This window comes from Phaseolus vulgaris, chromosome 9, assembly GCF_000499845.2.
Source record: "Phaseolus vulgaris cultivar G19833 chromosome 9, P. vulgaris v2.0, whole genome shotgun sequence".
Classification (NCBI taxonomy): Eukaryota; Viridiplantae; Streptophyta; class Magnoliopsida; order Fabales; family Fabaceae; genus Phaseolus; species Phaseolus vulgaris.
Genome location: NC_023751.2, coordinates 23,733,167 through 23,751,682, shown reverse-complemented (window position 1 = coordinate 23,751,682; position 18,516 = coordinate 23,733,167). Strand labels below are relative to the sequence as shown.

Here is an 18,516-nt window from a genome sequence, read left to right as displayed (position 1 = left end):
CTTTTATATATTATTGTCTTTTTTAACTTATTTGCTTGGGTATTTTATATTCTTTGTATGTATGTTTATGTTTTTTTTTTTGAGATCATACATACACTAGATATAAAAATATTCAAAAAAAAGTCTTCTACAATCTCAATTTCCTCTATATTTCTCTTTAGTTTTAAATTTCTACAAATAATCAACAAATCCATGTAATAGTATCAAGGTAGGACATCGTTCATCAATTTCACACGAATATAGAAGTTTGTCTGTAACACTGAAATTTAGTTATGATTCTGCCATGGTGACACGAGCAAGCCTTGTCATCTTTGCCACTGCTTACTAAAATGGTGCCATTGAAATAGTCTATTTTTCCATTTAAAATTTTTGGACACTTAATATTTGAAGGCCTAATCAAATAAAATATTCCACAAGGCACCTTTGTTTTTATGCAGTTGGACTTGCAGCGAATCAGGTACATCCAAATTGGTTATTGAATATAAAATTCAGGATTGTTCCATCTCTAAAGAGGTAGAAAATTGATACATGACAGAAAAAGTGAAAGAATAGCAAGTTTATATTTGCATTCATTGTTGATTAACAAATGGGAGAAAATTTACACCCATATACAGGAGTGACCCAAAATTATGGGATAGAGTTTGTAATCCACTAATTTAGTATAAATTCTTCACTATGGACTATATATACTGTATCTATAAGTATGGATGGGGCTAAGTAGATTCCAACTCATTAGGTATGATTGGACAAAACACAAACAAACCATTATATGTGTATGAATTTTGTCATTAATAACAATGTTTTACTTTTGGAAAGATACTTTTATGATAATTTGACGTAGCAAATAGCATACAAAGAAAAGTTCTTGTGAAATAGCCTGTTATAAGCCTCACTAAGCAATGAATATCATAGATTATAGATTATATGCATATCCTAATCTGATAAACTACAGAACTCCAATATGTATTTAACTTTTCTGGTACAGAAGTTGAAATTATTTGGATAGATTAAATTGGCAAACAAGCCTTAAAAAGTATGGTTTAATCAGCTATCCTGGATAGGCACTAACGGCATTTGGCCTCCGTATATATCTGGGAGTTGACTCTCTTCTATCTCTTCTAGCAATGTTGATTTCAGCTTTTTGTTCTCCACAAATACTATCTGCACACAACTGCAGCATTCAAAATATGCTCCTACAACATCTCAAGCAAATATAACATGCATTATGAATTTGACGTGTCACCTTTTTCTTGGTGTTGTCATCAATGAAAGGGTAAATCATTTTCCAAATTTTCATAAACAAATAAGGTGCGTGTACAATAAACATCTTTCCCAATCTTTCAGGGTAGCAATCCTGCAGTCAGAAAAAGGGACATGTGAGGTTTGGATGTTTCAGATTTCAGTTAAACACAAATTATGCACATGATTTGTGGAGAAAAGTGGTTGATGAATGGAGGAAAACTTAAACCTGCAAAATGGATAGAGCATTAAGGTATCCACGAAGGTCAGTGTTTGCATATCCCCATCCTTCAATGTCTGCAATGCTAAGAAACTTTTCTTGGCCCGGTGGCATCCTGACATGTTAAATAGGCATATTAACAATCTTTACAATCTTCTAATGATATTCACAGTTCTCAGTGTAGGTTGTAACTAAACTTTTGGACCAAAACATCAATTTCACGTCTATACTCCAAAATGCAGCTGCACATACATCTCAAATTCATTTGTGGAACTTTTTGGTTCAAATAGAACTTTTGATTTTAGTTTTCTCCTTTAGTAGTCCCCCATGCTTCTGTTACCCTCAAATTAGTGTTTTGTAGGTATCTAATTGCAAGTTTTAAGCCTCTAGAAATGAGAAGTTTGAGTAACATATAAAAGGGAAGACCTAAATCCACAATCTCACTGTCTTAATTTTGAGTTGAAGTTTGTGTCCTAGTTTCTTATATTAGATTGATTGATTGCTCATTAACATCAAATATTTCTAGTCAATCACCCGTCAAAAGACCCAACAAGTCTTTATGTCAATCAGGACAAGTTGCGTACCGACCAAATTTAATACTATGAGTTCATAAAAGTGACATCAATGGTATGAGAAATTGACAACATGTTGCAGATCAAATTGAACTATAATAACCAAAATTAATAATTCATTTATTTTTCAGTAGTGTCAATTACTAAAGTTGACCAGAAGGATCAATTGAACGGACTAAAGTAGTATGGAACTCAACATTTTAGTGTGCACATGAATGAATTAACAGAGAAAAAGGGATGCACCTTGAACATAGCTTCTCAAGAGCAAAGGCTACATAACCTGCATACAGAAAAAGTACTTGCCATTAAGTAAGAGGACTTGAAATGCAAATTGCAATGGATCTGAAGTGAGAATAATACGTTTAAATCCATCGGCACCATTTTTGTTTTGAAAATGTTTTGCTGCAAAGGCAACAATTATAGGTCGACCCTTCTTGTCGAGCCCTTGCACAAACAGCTTCTCCTGTGCAATATCTTCGGCAATCTCTGATGGTGATATATAACCATTTGGAATCATCGAACGTTTCCAATTCAAGTACTTCAGGAACATCGCCGAACCCTTCTCCACATCTAAATTACGAGCCCGCAAGAATCTTCTAATCATCAAATCATCCACTTCCTGCCCACTCACCAAAGCTCAACCAAATTCAATTCCAAACTAATCCGCCAAGTGGTAGGGGAACAAAACCACTTCGGCATCATCAATTCTGCATTTTTTTAGTTACTACACTTCTAGTTCCAAATAAAAGTCAATTTTCGTTTTTGGGCATTCCATTCTGATTGGAAATATCAGGGTCACAAATAGTTTTATTCAGGTATATACCAACATTGCTGTAAATCCAACTGCAACCCAATTCGAATCTCTCAAATAAAGTTTTGAATTCTAAAAGCATGTTCGAAAGGTTGAACCATAGATTCTTGGGCAGAAATTAGCTATGCAAAAAACTAGTATGGTAAAGAAGAAAGATAGTTTTATTTTATGCATATGATCCACAATAATGGTAAGGAAAATGCAGCACTACTTTCATAAAACCATGACAGTTGCAAGAAAAGGTGGCAACTTGAGCTGTTCTGAATGGTTTTGTGCATGTGGGTACCTTGGAAGAGGGATCTCGGGCTTCAACAAAGGCCCTCATGAGACGAATCTTGGTGATTTCGGCATCAGTGCTGTCTTTCAATACTTCATTGGTTGTGTCTTGTTTGGAACTGGAATCCAACGGTGACCTCTGTGATGGTTCTTCAGGGCTCACAACACCCTCCATTCTCTTCAATCTCTGCCTCAACACTTTTTCTTCGAATTTGTGTCTGGTGTTCGACTCACACGAACATGGAGACAGGAAAAAGGTGTCTTATTTTCTCCTTATTAAATGCGAAAATCTTTCTGGTGATTACAGCGGTTAGTATTCACAGTAGTGGTTGAATGTTCAACTACCCAATCTTGTTTTCAGATGCCAATTTATTAATTCATTTTCGATCTGTTACAATCTAAAATCAAATCATACCAGCTTTTAGTGTTATTTTTTAGTTCTATATAATAATTTTAAAAGTTACTATATTTAACAATATTTATAATATAGCCTACAAAAATTGTACTGACAAGAATTAAGCTTTTAGTTTAAGGATAAATAAGAATAAGAATTGAGTACAATTGAGGCAATAGACGTAGACCTCTAAAAAATAGAAAGTATTGGACTTTTTGGGCAAGGGATGTGCAATAATGATTACAATTATATTTTAAATATATTGAGTAAAAAATAACTTTCTTATTGAATTTGAGAAATATTAATGGTGATAGAGAAGGTTAACAAGCTACTTAATTCATAAACTAATTTAATCTTCATAAAATATTGTAATAAATTGTTATGAAGTAAATTATTTTATAAGTTTGCAGTTAATAAATTACAAAGTAATTCAAATCGTTTAAATTTTATTCCTTATAATTTTTTTCTTGCATTATTTTTATCTTTAATATTTTTTTACTTATTATTATCTACTTTTAATTTTATAGAGATAAATACCATTTTAATATAAAGTATTATTAAAAAGATATTGAATATTTTTATTTATGTTATTACACTATATATTTGATGAGATACTTTTGAATTTCTATGTAGTTCAAATTAAAAAAAAATTAACATTATAATTTAAAGATTAATGTTTCATTTTATATGAAAAGTAAACACATTAAAATTTGTAAAAAAACATTAATATGAAATAATTTAAATTGAAAAGTTATTCATTAGATCAATTAGTTTGAATAAAATAATTTATTCAAATAACAAAAAAATATACAGCTTTTAAAAATAAACAAAAACACTAAAAGTTTAATAATAATTTTTTTAAATCTAAAATTATAATTACATAATAAAAAATCATAAAAATATAAATTTTATTTATATAATAAAAAATATATAATTATGTTATTTTATGTTTACTAATTAATATATCTATTAATTCTATCAAACACTTTTAGTTTAATAAACTAATTTATTAACTTGAACCTTTGAAAAATTTGTAAGTTAACAACTAATTTGTTGAACACATTTATTATAGATTTATTTTTTCACCAAATATATATTTTAGTATTTGAATATATTCAAAGTTTTGTAAATATATTTTATTATTAAAATATAATTGTAGTAAATAATTAAATAATAAATCATAATTTTTATCATGAAAATTATAATATTAGAAAATAATTTAATTTCATCTCCTTATATATTATTCTCCATGTATTGGTGGTTACTATTTTAATAAAATTATACTTGTACAAATGATATGTATAATATCATTTTCAAAAGTTAAATATTGAAAAGGTGGTTGGTTAGTGGCGGACGTGATTTGAAGATGCAATACCTCCAGCCAGAAATACACGGATTGGAAATAAATAAATTAATAAATAAATATATTATAATTTATTTAAAAAAATTGAAAAATAAATATTTTGTGATGATATATTGTTTTAGATTTTTTAATATGGTTATGGTCCTCCACTGAAGTAAATGGTTTCGTGGCCAATAAATTGTCCACAACTTGGAGGATTCAAAGTATAGCAACACCATGTGTTTGTTATCTTCGTGCAGCTATTCAAAATATTCCCTCTAATTCCATCTATAATAATAACATCTAATTTATTTTTATAATCTTTCTTTTAAAGCTCATCATTTTTTCGACAGTTACTAAATTTAATTTTAGCTTACATCTTTTTTTCAAACCTTACCTAAAATATTAACAAGAAACACTTTTATCTTTTCCTTTTCATATATGTTTCAATGTCATTCTCTCAATATCTTTCATTATTAAAAAGTTTGCATTTTGTCATTTATTTACTTGAATGACAAGTTGTTGCTTGAATTATAAGACTCGTTGAATAAATTACTTATTGTTTGAGTCATTCTTTGTCATTTATGTTAAAGGAGTTTTAAGTTATAAACTTTGCATTCAATTTCTCTGAAGGCTTGAATCAAATATGCATGAACTAGCAACCAAAAAGATATAAAGAGGTTCTCTAACATATCACATGTTTACTAAACTAATTCCAAATAAATATACCAATTTCTAGAGGTATAATATATTAAAAAATGTTTTCCAAATGTATATCAAGGCTCATAAAAGACCAATATAAATGCAAAAATTATCATTAAATTATAAACTTTCATTTCTCACACATCTATACATTCATTTTTCAAACACATAAGAAGGATTCCCTCAATACTCATATTGTCAAAGATAAACACTATAAAAAATAATACACTTATTGGTAGATTGAAAGCTCGTTCAATCTTTTTCATTTTACAATGTTATATAAAATAACATTGTACATCTCGATTTGAGTCATCAATTACAATTTTATTGGATTTCACACACACAAAAAAACAATTTGTTTTCCTTCAATCATATAACATCCCCAAATACTTTACATAAATATTATATTATACAATTATATATATATATATATATAATTTTAATGTTCATAATATTGTATTACAAAATAATATCCTTTTTAATAGGGTTTTTAAATATATACATCAAAGACAAAAATCTTTCTCAAATATCTATACTAACTTCTCAACTTTTTATTGCTGAGATCTATCACTTAGTGGCCTCTACAACCACGTAACACGCGCTCATAGATTATAAGAAAATAAATAGAAGCAAGAAAGTAGGGTAAACTAGTATTTTTAAAACTTTCAATATAATTATATAATAGATAAACATTCAAAAAAACATCTCATGTCTCATAATTCAAACTACAACATACCAATAATCAAGTGTTTATTCTCAATTCTCATATAACATTCACTACTCATGTCAGAAATCCACTAACATACAAAACAAACACTTGACTCTACTTCCAAAAGACTTGTGCGTTAAAATTATTTTCAGAGACCTACACATGTCACACCACTAAGAAATCCTCATAACAAAGTGTCAACATCAGAAAAATTCATCCTCATATGATAGGGTAAATTCCTTATGACCTACCTAATACAATTTTTTTCACACCACAAGATAGGTCATAAAAATCTTCTTTGACTCTTAACGCTTGGCCACCTTCATCTATGTGATTCCAATGTATAGGGAGAGCAAGAACATCTCTTTTATAGAGTCCAAAAATCAATGCATCCTCCTAACATCTCAACATAATACTCGCACTAGTAAAAACTCTATTTACATTATAACACATGCTATAGCACAACCAAATCATCAATGATTTGCATTCATACATATACTTCCAGGTTAATTTAAATACTAATAAATTGAAATTTACCAATCATAACATCATACAAATGTTCAAATACAATATATTAGTCAAATATAAATATTGAGTGAAAGATAAACCCATTTTAGCATTTAGAGATGTTTAAAAACATGTTTTTATCAAAGTTCAAAAAACACCCTCTCGCCCAGTGAGCAATTGTCTCACCCAACGAATTTAACACATGATGAAATTTGCCTAGCTAGCATTTTGCTCATCCAACCAAAGACATTAGCACAACCCACTACTTTTGGTCACTCAGCAAACAAAATTTTCTTTCATTGACTACTTCAGTAGAAGTTTTTCATAAAAACACTTTGCCCAATGACCTATGAGTTTTCATTTAAAAGGTGACATGAGTTAATTTTAGGATTGCAAATTTTTATGGGTTTCACTTTTTTTATGTTTTTTTTAAGCAGAATATGGTGAGAAACCCAAAGAAGATTGTCACTGGACACGAACTTAACCAAGTGGTTAAGTAAGTGTGAAGGTTCTCTTCTAGAGGGCAAAGAGAAAACACAATTATATGGTGATTTAGATGATGATGATGATGGGCGGAAATGAAGAACATAAAATGGAAAGAAAACATAATGAAAACCAAAAAGGGAAAGAAGAACACAATAACATAAAGAATTGAAGAAAAGTGGCGTAAAGAAAATGAAGGAAAAAGGTAAAGAGATTATGGAAACTTGTGGAGAAGAGATGTTGTCACACCACTTGAAGGATGGGATACTCCAAGATGAGTAGGATAGAGCCACCACTTGAAGTGTAGTGCACTCAATATAAGACCCAAGGATAATAGGAGACTCAACTCACTAAACACTTTGACATTGTTTCTCTTTCTATTGAAAATTCAATGTTGTAAATACATGGGGGAAGACACCCTTTATATAGGAAGGAGTGACTTGGAGAGCAAGATGAGAGAGGGGTAGAAAAGGGAGAGGAGAGCGGTAGCCTAGGGGCACTGGTGCAGAAAGGTTAAAAGACTGCGACTATTTTAAATTTAAAACGGCGGCTATATAGCGGCATTTAATGTACACATAGTCTTAAATCCAATAGATAAGAAGGCGGCTATTTAGGTGCATTTGTAAATGCGACTATGGTAAATAGGCACATTCTTATATGCTTCTGAATGATCTTGAAGAGGAAGGAGTAAAACATTTACAAATGCGGTTATTTACCATAGCCGCATTTATAAATCGCATTTACGAATGCGACTATGGTAAATAGCCGCATTTATAAATCTTTACGCTGGATTTAAGAATGCAGCTATGGTAAATAGTCGTCGTTGTATATGGTTGTGTTTTTTTAGTACAATTTGTTTAATGCTAATTCCCATATAAATTGACCTGTTCAATTATAACCCAGCCAGACAAATACATAAATTCAGAATCAAATTGTATATATTGATAAAAATGTATTACAAACACTACTAATATATCTCTATCTATCTATCTCATTCTTACATTATTCATTAGTTATCCTAGAGTTATAAAAATTTAGGAATATGTGGACCAAGAATGTCTCACATATGCTATGGGTTCCGAAGACATTGGTCGCTCATCCGTGAAGAATTGCATTACAAAATACAGTTGACATAAATTACTTTTAAGATACATATATGTTAAAGAATTATAAAAATAATTTACCATCATGTTACCTCATGCCACTTTTAAGGCCTAGTCTTACAATGGTAACCATCCATTGCATAATGTTATAGCCACACTCATAGCTTCTTGGTTTTTTATTACACTATAATTCAATAAAAGTAAAAGTTAATATTGATAAACAATGAAAAGAGAAAGACAAAAATTACAAACCTTTAGTTTTATCCAATCCAGATTTTGAAAATTTGAATTGGATCGACCTTTTAGGATGTTATCCACGCCATGAATCGATTAATACAAAAAACTACGTTAGTAGATGCTTAATTAGTAACATACAGAGTTAATTTTATAGTGTACTTACCTATCAATGATATTCTTCAGACTTGTGGATGACTTCTTGTGTAGGGAACATAACCACACAACAGTCTTTTCAACCATTGATAAGATAAGTAACTGTCAATGACCCCTATATCATCCATAAAAAGAGTTAGTAAATATTTAAAACATGAAATAGTAATAATTGACGACTTATAATTAAACTTACTCATTAATATAAGGGCATAAATAAATTTGTTTTCCAGGGTGTTAGTAATGTATGATTGGGTTTCAGTTGCCTTTGTTCCAATGGGATTAGTATATGCGGGATCAAAGAATCCATACACATTTTCCTTCCTCTAAGTGAGAGGAACTCCATTCAAAAACCTACAAGTTATTAGTTAAAGCATAATCAATAATAATTTAACATAAAGTAAATTGAAATATAGGTAAAGATACTTACATCATAAAAAAATAAATTATATTTATATTGAGCTCCTAATCCCCAGCTACAAATTCTAACAAATATGACATGTATATGTACAGTGGCATGTCAATGTTTATTTCAAAAAACGTATCATCCCACGGAACTTCCAAAGGGTCTCGACCAATTTGTCTAGCAATTACAGCTAAGGAAGCTATAGGATCGCCAATCAGAACCTCATGCTTCCTTTTCGGACTTGGTTTCCGACGAGGCTTCTACAAAATAAAATAAAAAATTGTATTAAATTAGATGTAATATATAAGTATAATTTAATATAATGAAATGAAATTATTACCGAAGGTTCTGGCATAATTCGAATGAGGTGTCTAAGCCAGTCTATGAATGTCTAAAATGCATCGGCCATAGTTGTTACCTCATCTGAAGGTAGTGGAACACGAGCATCAGGTACTCGTACTCTTTCAACTATTACCTTCGCCACATCAAGGGAGAGAGGAACGTTATGTGGTGGCCTCTTGATAGACTTTTCCAATGGCCACCATTTAAGGAAGCATGTCCCCCTCTACTAGTAGCTCGCATTGGCTCGTCTCACCAATGATATCCTCCCCTGATGTTGTAGGAGCCACACAAATCCCCTTTGTGCTCTTTGGAATGGGACTAACAAGCACCTCAACCGGCTCGGCACAAACTTGTTGCGATAGAAACTCATGTCGCAACTCTAGCCGCATCGGATCAGCCTCCTTTCTCATCTCCTCCATTAATTCTTGATGTATCTTACTCATCATTTATGCTTTGGTCTCTGGGGGAGGAGGATAAGTGTCGTGGTGCAACTCCAAAATATAGTTTAATTTCAACCCTTTTCTAGCTGCACGAACACGACCACAATGCTTAGGTCGTCCAATTGCTTCAACCAGGATATCGCGACGACCTTTAGGGACAAAATTACCTTGGGAGCTTTCCTCAACCAAGGAATCCTACAAGAGACCAAAACCATATAAATTTTTAATATAATTAATGCTTTAAAATAAATGCAAAAGAGGATAAAAATAACTTATAATTTTTTCTAAGACTATCTTTGATTGCTCAGAACTAAATGTACCCGACTTTTTAATTCGAGTCATCTTCCATTTTACATGGCACAAAGGTGGTGATGGAGGAGAAGTGACGATCGTGTCATAAATGAAATAAACAAAGTGAATTAAATAATATTAAGTTATTAATGTTATATGAATAAAAATAGTTAAGTAACTTCACTTATCTTCCAAGCTTCACATTCATGACTTTGAACAAAAAGACGTCATGTCTCTTCATCAATATGTTTATACTTTAAACAAGGATTTTCTCCTTTAAGCTTGCCAAAAATATATTTCATCGTCAATGTTGACTTAAATTGACGAAATTTAAGTCCGATATTGGATATAATCTTTGATCGAAGCGGTTCCACATTAGGGATTTCAAATTTGTCTTAAAATTAATATCATCAAATTAAAATTAATCAATAAATATTAAAAAACATTATATGATAACGATAATAATGTAAGCTTACCCGAACATCCTCCCAAACACATCATCCCATGAATTAATCAAAATGGAGAGCCTCTAAGGAGAAACAACTCCAAGATAGTTGTTAAACGTCTCAGTATTAGGACCAGAAGTCATTCCAGTGTTGACGTCAATGTTAACATGTGTCTTCTCACCAGCAACACGTCTCAATGAGACGCTTCAATCTAGTAGGTCCTCTGTTGCCGACGCTATATGACCTCTTCCAAGATATTTAAAACACTAAATATCTCTAGTTCGAGTGTGTGAGGTGTGCTCATTTTTATCTTTAGATAGGTTTTGGGAAGGTTCTGTTGATGTTTATTTTAAATGCTCCCCCCTCCCCTTGGAACTCATCCTTGTAATAAGGTACAAAGTATGAATTGTTTTTAACTTGATCATTTTCTCAAAATTTGTTGTTTAACTTTAATGCAAAGTTGGACTAAGTCATTTAAATCTCTATAAGGTAAAATTGAACTTTGGCTTTTATCTCAAGATTGAGACCACTTAAGAACCTAGATATGGTGGTATTATTTTCTTTCCTAATCTCTGTCCTTATCATATATAACTTCATCTTTTGTTTATACTCTTCTACACTCAGATTTTTCTAATGGAGTCTATAGAGCTTATCCATAAGCTTTGGTTATAATAAGAAGGAACATGGTGTTGCCTCATAGCACTCTCAAGATCATTCCAATATAATATTGGAGGTTCATTATGGGGATGTTTATCTCTTTCTAAGGAAGTCCACCAATACATAGCATAATTTTGAAAGCTTAAAGTGGTCAATGGTACTTTTCTTTCCTCACTAACTTGGTGATAGGTAAAAAGTTGTTCTACCTTCATTTCCAAATTGAGGTAGATTTCAACATTTTCCCATGAAAGTAAGGTGGCTTTAGCTCTGCAACTTTCTCTTCTAGACCTTCTAGGTGGGCTTTGATAATAATCATGAATTCTAAGACTCCCTTCTTTATTAAGCTAAGTCTTTTGAAGTTCGAATAATGTTCCCATCCTACTTCATGGGTTTATTCCTTTTAAGTACGATAATGAACTTACTTTACTTTTAATACTACAAGAAATGAAGATTCCACAAGAAATGAAGATTCCACTTAGACAAGTCAGGAAGAACTCTAGTTTAATATGCAAAGCAATGTACTAGACTAAACATACATTTATAGAATAACATAAACATGCAGACAAACAAGCTTCAAATTCAATGTATAACTAATGAGTATCAGACTTACCTATAACAAAGGAACTGCAGATTTTGTATGCAATTGAAGAACGGCAGATGCACATACAACAAAAGTTCTTTAGATTCTAGATGTAACTGAAGAGCGTCAAATGTACATGCAACAAAAATTCTTCAAATTCTACATGCAACTGAAGAACGTCAAACACATGCAACATAAGTTCTTCAAATTCTACATACAACACAAGATTATTCTACTAAAATCTTCAAACAAAACGCTCTAGTTTAAATTCATACACTACAATCACACTATAAGAAAATCATTAAATAGCAACCAAATTTATAAATAAAAAATAATTAGTCACTATATTTACTAAATTAGATAATATTTTAGAGACTACAAAATTATTAATATCTAAAGTGGTTTCAATTATTAATAAAAAAAATTATAAAATTGTTTCTAAATTGGTATTTAAATTAACTACCAAAGTTTTTGCTACTAATATTTTAGATTCTAAATTAATCTCTAAAAGACTAATAGAGACTAGTTTATAATATAAAGTAGTTAATAACTAAAATTTTGGTAGGTTAAATATCAATTTAGAAAGTACTTTATAAATTTTTATTATAATAGAAACTACTTTAGACCAATAACTTTTTTTAGTCTCTAATTTAGTCAATATAGTAACTAATTATTTTGGTCTCTAAAATTAGTTTCTATTTAATGATTTTCTTGTAGTGTCATCTAAGGTAGTTTCGCTTATCTAGAACTTTTCACTCTTAAGAAACTCCTAGTTTAAGCAAGAGAATACCAAACATCTAAAAGCTTTAAGGGAAGACTCATAAGCTAAGATGATCTTTAATAGAATGACTAAACAAAACGCGATCAAATTTTGAAAGAGATAAGATTTAAAAAGATTAAGGTAAAGAAAAACTAGGTAAAGGAAATACTTAGAGAGAGAAAAAAAAAAATATACGTATAAGTGATAGAGTGAAAAATAAGATTTTACAATAATTTTTTCTAAAATATATTTTAAATGTGTTCTATTGTGAGGTTTTGACAAACTGCCAATATAATTTCACATTATAAGAACGGAAGGACAAACATGATAAAAATTTGAGTTACTAGACAATAAAGTGAATAAGAAAATGATAAGGTCAAAGAAATAAAAAAGTGAACTTTATTTCAGAAATAGAAAATAATATTTTTACCTTTTTCTAAGAAAGACAAATTATTGAACTTTTCTTAATGATATGTGATTAAATATATAGCAATATAAAACTCTTAATTAAATTATTATACATTGTTAATGTATGATCATTAAAATAATAAAATTAATAATAATGAGTAATTAAAGAATAAAATATAAGATCAATGAACTCTAATTAAATGCTATAGAAGTTTCTAATTCAAACACATAGAAATATTTCCCAAAGATTGTTGTAAAGAGGTAAATGACATTTAGATTAGTTTTCTGAGTAAAGTTAATGTAAAGTATTTTTTTTTTCCTATAAAAAGTTCAAATTAAATTTTATTATTAAGGATTAAAAGTGAGTTAACATGAATTGATGAAAGTTTAAAGCGACAAAGAGACTATTTTACCAAACTTTTATTATTACCTTGAATTCAATCATTTACTAATTTCTCTTTTAAGAAAACCACTCACTAATTTGATGGCTGTAATAATTTTGAGAACAAATTGTTACAAGAACGTGGTTCTGTTATACTTAAGGTTATGACACGGTTCAATTTCAAAACACAGTGACACACACTGACCCAGGTAAAAAGCAAAAGCAACTATGTTGAAGTAATGGTTGAACTTCACAGGCTGTGTGCGTGACGTAGTTGAATTTTGGTGCCTAATATGGTTTCTGAGATGGACCTCTCATCAAACCGTGAATAAAGAAAACCAGACATATTCAGGAAATTTTGGCAAAAGTTTCTTCTTCTTCTAAAATCTTCAGCAATAACCCATTTTCCATATTGTTTGTTTCACTAAGGAAAAACCCTTTGTCCTTATTTCTTCAAAGCAAATCCACTCTCTTTTGGTCCCTCAAATAATATTTTCGTATCTTTCTCTGTCTCTCTCATTGTTGCTGGGAAGAACACATATCCCTTTCTTCCATTGCCAAGAAATCTCTCGCAACCACTTTCCCTTGTGACGTTTTAACCATCGCCTTCGCCACCTTCTTCTGCTGACCACAATTGACTTCTTTTTTTTGCCTTATAATCTCAGCTCTCTTTCTTTGCAGTTGCAGCCACCACCGAGGTTAATCGGATCAAGGATTTTCTGGGGTGACAAAAAAAGAAAAAAAAAATGGATTTTTGGAAGGTGGGGTTCCTTTGCCTTCTTTGGGCTGCTTCTGTTCTTGCAATTGGGGCTGTGGAGCTGGGTCGACATCGACCTACTGAGAGAATTTCAGGTGGGGGTTCTTCAAAGTTTCTTTTGCTCCCTTTCTACTTCTTTCATCACATTCCTTCTGAGTTCGATTTATCCAGTGTTCTGTTGATTTGATTGGATTGGATTGGTTTGGTTTTCTTCTGTTGATTTTTGGGTCTTGGAGATTTCAGTTGTGGTGAATTTCATTCCGGTTTGCTGTCTTATTTGGTTTGATAATTTCTTGTTATGGTTTTCAGTGGTGTGTTTTTGTGGGTTGTGAGAGTGGATTTAGCTAAGATCTACTTTGGTTTGGGTTTATTTTCGGAAAATATTTATTACATAAGTTGTTGACTTGTTTTAGACATGTTATTCTTCCATTCAGTGTTTCAATCACAGAATGTTTGTTCTTCAGCATTGCATGTAGTGATTTAGATTCTTATAATGGCCATTTCAAAATTGGGAAGTGCCAAATTAGAAACAATTATTACTATGTCCTAAAAAATTTCTGGTTTGATATTTTGGGGGTGCAGACGACCCCAGTTCTTTGTAGTATAATCTATTTCAGGGACTGAAGTTGTTTAGTTGTTTATATTGTAATATATGGCAATGCTAAAACAGCTTCTTATCTGGTGCATGAGGATCTAGGGCCAGGTACAATAAGTTATGTGTTGAAATTGGTCCCAGAATTTGAAGAAGCCGTACACTGGAAGTGGCTATTTTTCAATGTAGGGTTGTGTTTTAGTCAATTTTCACTTTGGTACGGTTCTATGGATTGGCAGGAGATCTTGATGAACTTTGTTGACTTATTTTAAATCATGCCCTGGCCTGATTTTGAATCTGACCTTTATTAGCAATGCAGTACTTCGTAATATAGTATGAGGAGGAGAAGGAAAACCAGTTTGTTTCATAGAGATTTGTGTTGTTGTCCTCTTAATTTGTAACGAACATCCTGTGTTCCAGTACTAGCAATCAGCTTAAGAGGTTGGAAGAAGCATATATGTGCACATGGAGGATGCTTTTAAGATATTGCTTGCAAAAAGATATTTGTCCGATGAGCCATGTAAAATATACTTATAGCATTTTAGAAACATATTGATAGGTCCCTGCATCCCTCATACTCGATCGAACTCACCAAGAAGATGAATAGGTTCTTACGCTGGTAGCGGAGCAAATCACTGTCATTTTAAGTTAAGGTTGAAGTTATGCCATTTTTCAAGCATTCTTCATTATTAAAGGTAGAATATGCCAGAAGGTTACTGTCATTCTGAATTTTGGGATCCTCCTGAATTACATAAAGGGTTTCTCATATACTTTTTCACACTGGAATCAAAGCAAAAGCAGGACCACTGTATCCCTTTCATTTCTGCTAGAATTACAGCAAAATAATAAACCTTTTGTGTCTAAATTTTTTTAAAATGTAAATTAAGTTCGAAATTCTGCAAAATACCTCATTAATTAAAACCTTATAATTCTGTACCCCTCTTCTTGCAGGCGAGCTAAGAGAAAAATGAGTGTATTTTACATGCATTTGCTATCACTAACGGATGCTGCTCCTAACTGTGTAGATACTTAGATGTTATGATGGTGTAGAGATTGTGAGGAATTAGCATATGTTGGATTAAAATCCAATGACGAAGCAGTTGGAATATGGTGAAAAAGATAATTTTTATGTAAAACTCTGATGATACATACACATAAACAGAGTGCTATATATACTCCTTACCTGGTTGCATGTATTTCAAGGGGTTAATATTAAGTTTCGTTCTTTATATTATTTCTCAATGACTTGCATTAAGCAATTCTGACTTCTTTGTGTGGTTTTATCTATTTTGAAACCGCTATATTGTAGTTAGATAAAAAAAAATGAGAGTACTAAGCATTTTGTGGTTGAACCAATTGTAGGTAGTGCTGGTGACGTGTTAGAAGATGATCCAGTGGGAAGGTTGAAAGTTTTTGTTTATGAACTTCCAAGCAAATATAATAAGAAAATTCTACAAAAGGACCCTAGATGCCTCACTCATATGTTTGCTGCTGAGATCTTTATGCACCGGTTTCTATTATCTAGCCCTGTCCGAACCCTTAATCCGGAAGAAGCTGATTGGTTTTACACTCCTGTATACACCACTTGTGACTTGACACCAAATGGCCTCCCTTTACCTTTCAAGTCACCACGAATGATGCGAAGTGCCATACAGCTTATTTCTTCAAACTGGCCTTACTGGAACAGAACAGAAGGGGCAGATCATTTCTTTGTAACCCCTCATGACTTTGGGGCATGCTTCCATTATCAAGTAAGAAATTTAGTGTACCATTTCAATTTTGTTATTTACATAACTAATAGTTCAATTGAGCATTCAAAAAAATTATGCTATGTTTGGTGAGAAGCACCTTGAATTCCTCTATTAAAGCTGTACATGGATATTGTAACAAGCATTTTTACCTTGTTATTTTGTTCCAGGAGGAGAAAGCAATAGAAAGAGGAATTCTTCCATTGCTGCAGCGTGCTACCTTGGTTCAAACATTTGGACAGAGGAATCATGTTTGCCTGAAAGAGGGCTCAATCACCATTCCTCCATATGCCCCACCACAGAAAATGCACGCACACCTAATTCCTGAAAAGACTCCTAGGTCTGTTTTTGTTTACTTCCGAGGACTATTTTATGATGTTGGAAATGACCCTGAAGGTGGCTACTATGCAAGGTAGGTCCGATATTTTTTTACACCTCACAAACTTAAAGGAGTGGATTTGGAAATGTGACATGTGAAGCTTTTCAGTTTTCATTTACTTTGTATCATGTCTACATAAGACTGCTAACTGCATCCTTTGGCTTAACATTTATTTAGTATTCAGTTATTGAAACTAGTCAAGCATAATTAGATCAACTACATTCATGACCCAATTGGTTATTTCTAATATTCTGACTGAAAACCAAGTAATTTAAGCATGCATGAAGTTGGTTCCATGTCTTCATGCTTTCATACCAAAAGCAACAAAATGATGGTGAAGGCTCAAACTGACTTCATTTTGGAATGTTACAGAGGTGCAAGAGCAGCAGTGTGGGAGAATTTTAAGGACAATCCACTTTTTGACATTTCCACAGAGCATCCAACAACATACTACGAGGACATGCAGCGAGCCGTGTTCTGCTTGTGTCCGCTTGGGTGGGCCCCTTGGAGTCCAAGACTGGTTGAAGCTGTGATATTTGGCTGCATCCCAGTGATCATTGCAGATGATATTGTTCTTCCATTTGCTGATGCAATCCCATGGGAGGAGATAGGTGTATTTGTTGATGAAAAAGATGTACCTCAACTAGACTCTATACTCACATCTATTCCACCAGAAGTTATCTTAAGGAAACAGAGATTGCTTGCCAACCCTTCCATGAAGCAAGCTATGCTGTTCCCTCAACCGGTGCAACCCGGAGATGCTTTCCATCAAGTTTTGAATGGCCTTGCTCGGAAACTGCCGCACGACCGAAGTGTATTCTTGAAACCACGGGAGAAGGTCTTGAATTGGACTGCTGGCCCTGTGGGGGACCTTAAACCTTGGTAGCAGTTATAACAGCTATCTGGGGCAATCAGGATTCTTTACATATTTTGGTCTATACTTCCAAGTGTGCATAGGTGGGGTTGGAAATTGAGATGCTGGTTTTTGTTGCCCTTGTAAATCTTGATTGTTTTTCTCAGACCATTCATTAGATCATTTAATATCCATTTTTCAGCTTTTTGCTCAAATGGTATACATACAAAAACTATGGAAATCAGTGACCTAGCACACAGACAGACAATAGGAGTCGTTGGCTTGTTAACTGAATGCTATAGTGAGTAGTGACCTAGCACACAAACTATGGAAATCAAGATGACATCAATACATTATAGGTTTCTTGTTTTGGTATGCATGTTGTGATGATGGTAGTTAAACTTTAGAATACGGAATTATTCTTAGTGGATTAATAATTGATTATATCTATCATGTGTTTTGTATTTTGGAGAACTTCTTCGAATTGTTTTTGTTCTCCAAATCACTCTTTCATTTCTTTATAAAGATATTGATACTCTTGAAAGCAAAGTTACTGGTTTGATGATGATATTATTGTTGCTCATTTGGTGGTTAGCTAGGGTGGTCCCCTTGATATGGCTGGCAATGGAGTATCAACTTTCAACACGGTGGGTTGTTTTTGGCGTTTTGTGTTGCTTTTCTTTGATGTAATGTCTTTGAATTTTATATTTGCTTCATTTTAAATTTAATT

The 18,516-nt window shown here is 32.1% G+C and overlaps 2 protein-coding genes across 2 annotated transcripts; one reads left to right on the top strand and one right to left on the bottom strand.

The window, feature by feature from the left end:
- Positions 1-862: 862 nt before the first annotated feature.
- Positions 863-3,513, bottom strand: LOC137821626 (uncharacterized). The gene is made up of 6 exons (XM_068626307.1): positions 3,129-3,513; positions 2,392-2,650; positions 2,275-2,311; positions 1,469-1,574; positions 1,244-1,354; positions 863-1,161 (listed from the first exon to the last, which is right to left on the bottom strand). The coding sequence occupies exons 1-6, from the start codon at positions 3,291-3,293 to the stop codon at positions 1,045-1,047; spliced, it is 795 nt and encodes a 264-aa protein (XP_068482408.1). The 5' UTR covers positions 3,294-3,513; the 3' UTR covers positions 863-1,044.
- A 10,108-nt stretch (positions 3,514-13,621) lies between these two features.
- LOC137820604 (probable beta-1,4-xylosyltransferase IRX10L) lies at positions 13,622-18,161 on the top strand. Its single transcript, XM_068624766.1, has 4 exons — positions 13,622-14,309; positions 16,169-16,557; positions 16,725-16,966; positions 17,306-18,161. The coding sequence occupies exons 1-4, from the start codon at positions 14,204-14,206 to the stop codon at positions 17,817-17,819; spliced, it is 1,251 nt and encodes a 416-aa protein (XP_068480867.1). The 5' UTR covers positions 13,622-14,203; the 3' UTR covers positions 17,820-18,161.
- Positions 18,162-18,516: the final 355 nt, after the last annotated feature.

What these genes read in the sequence shown, in the direction of transcription:
- LOC137821626 (XM_068626307.1), bottom strand. Translation starts at nt 3,293, where the DNA reads ATGGAGGGTGTTGTGAGCCCTGAAGAACCATCACAGAGGTCACCGTTG. An exon ending in CCCGAGATCCCTCTTCCAAG is followed by an intron (nt 2,651 to 3,128) that starts GTACCCACATGC and finishes GTGAGTGGGCAG; the next exon opens with GAAGTGGATGATTTGATGAT. An exon ending in ATGACAACACCAAGAAAAAG is followed by an intron (nt 1,162 to 1,243) that starts GTGACACGTCAA and finishes AGTTGTGTGCAG; the next exon opens with ATAGTATTTGTGGAGAACAA.
- LOC137820604 (XM_068624766.1), top strand. Translation starts at nt 14,204, where the DNA reads ATGGATTTTTGGAAGGTGGGGTTCCTTTGCCTTCTTTGGGCTGCTTCT. An exon ending in GGGCATGCTTCCATTATCAA is followed by an intron (nt 16,558 to 16,724) that starts GTAAGAAATTTA and finishes ATTTTGTTCCAG; the next exon opens with GAGGAGAAAGCAATAGAAAG. An exon ending in GAAGGTGGCTACTATGCAAG is followed by an intron (nt 16,967 to 17,305) that starts GTAGGTCCGATA and finishes GGAATGTTACAG; the next exon opens with AGGTGCAAGAGCAGCAGTGT.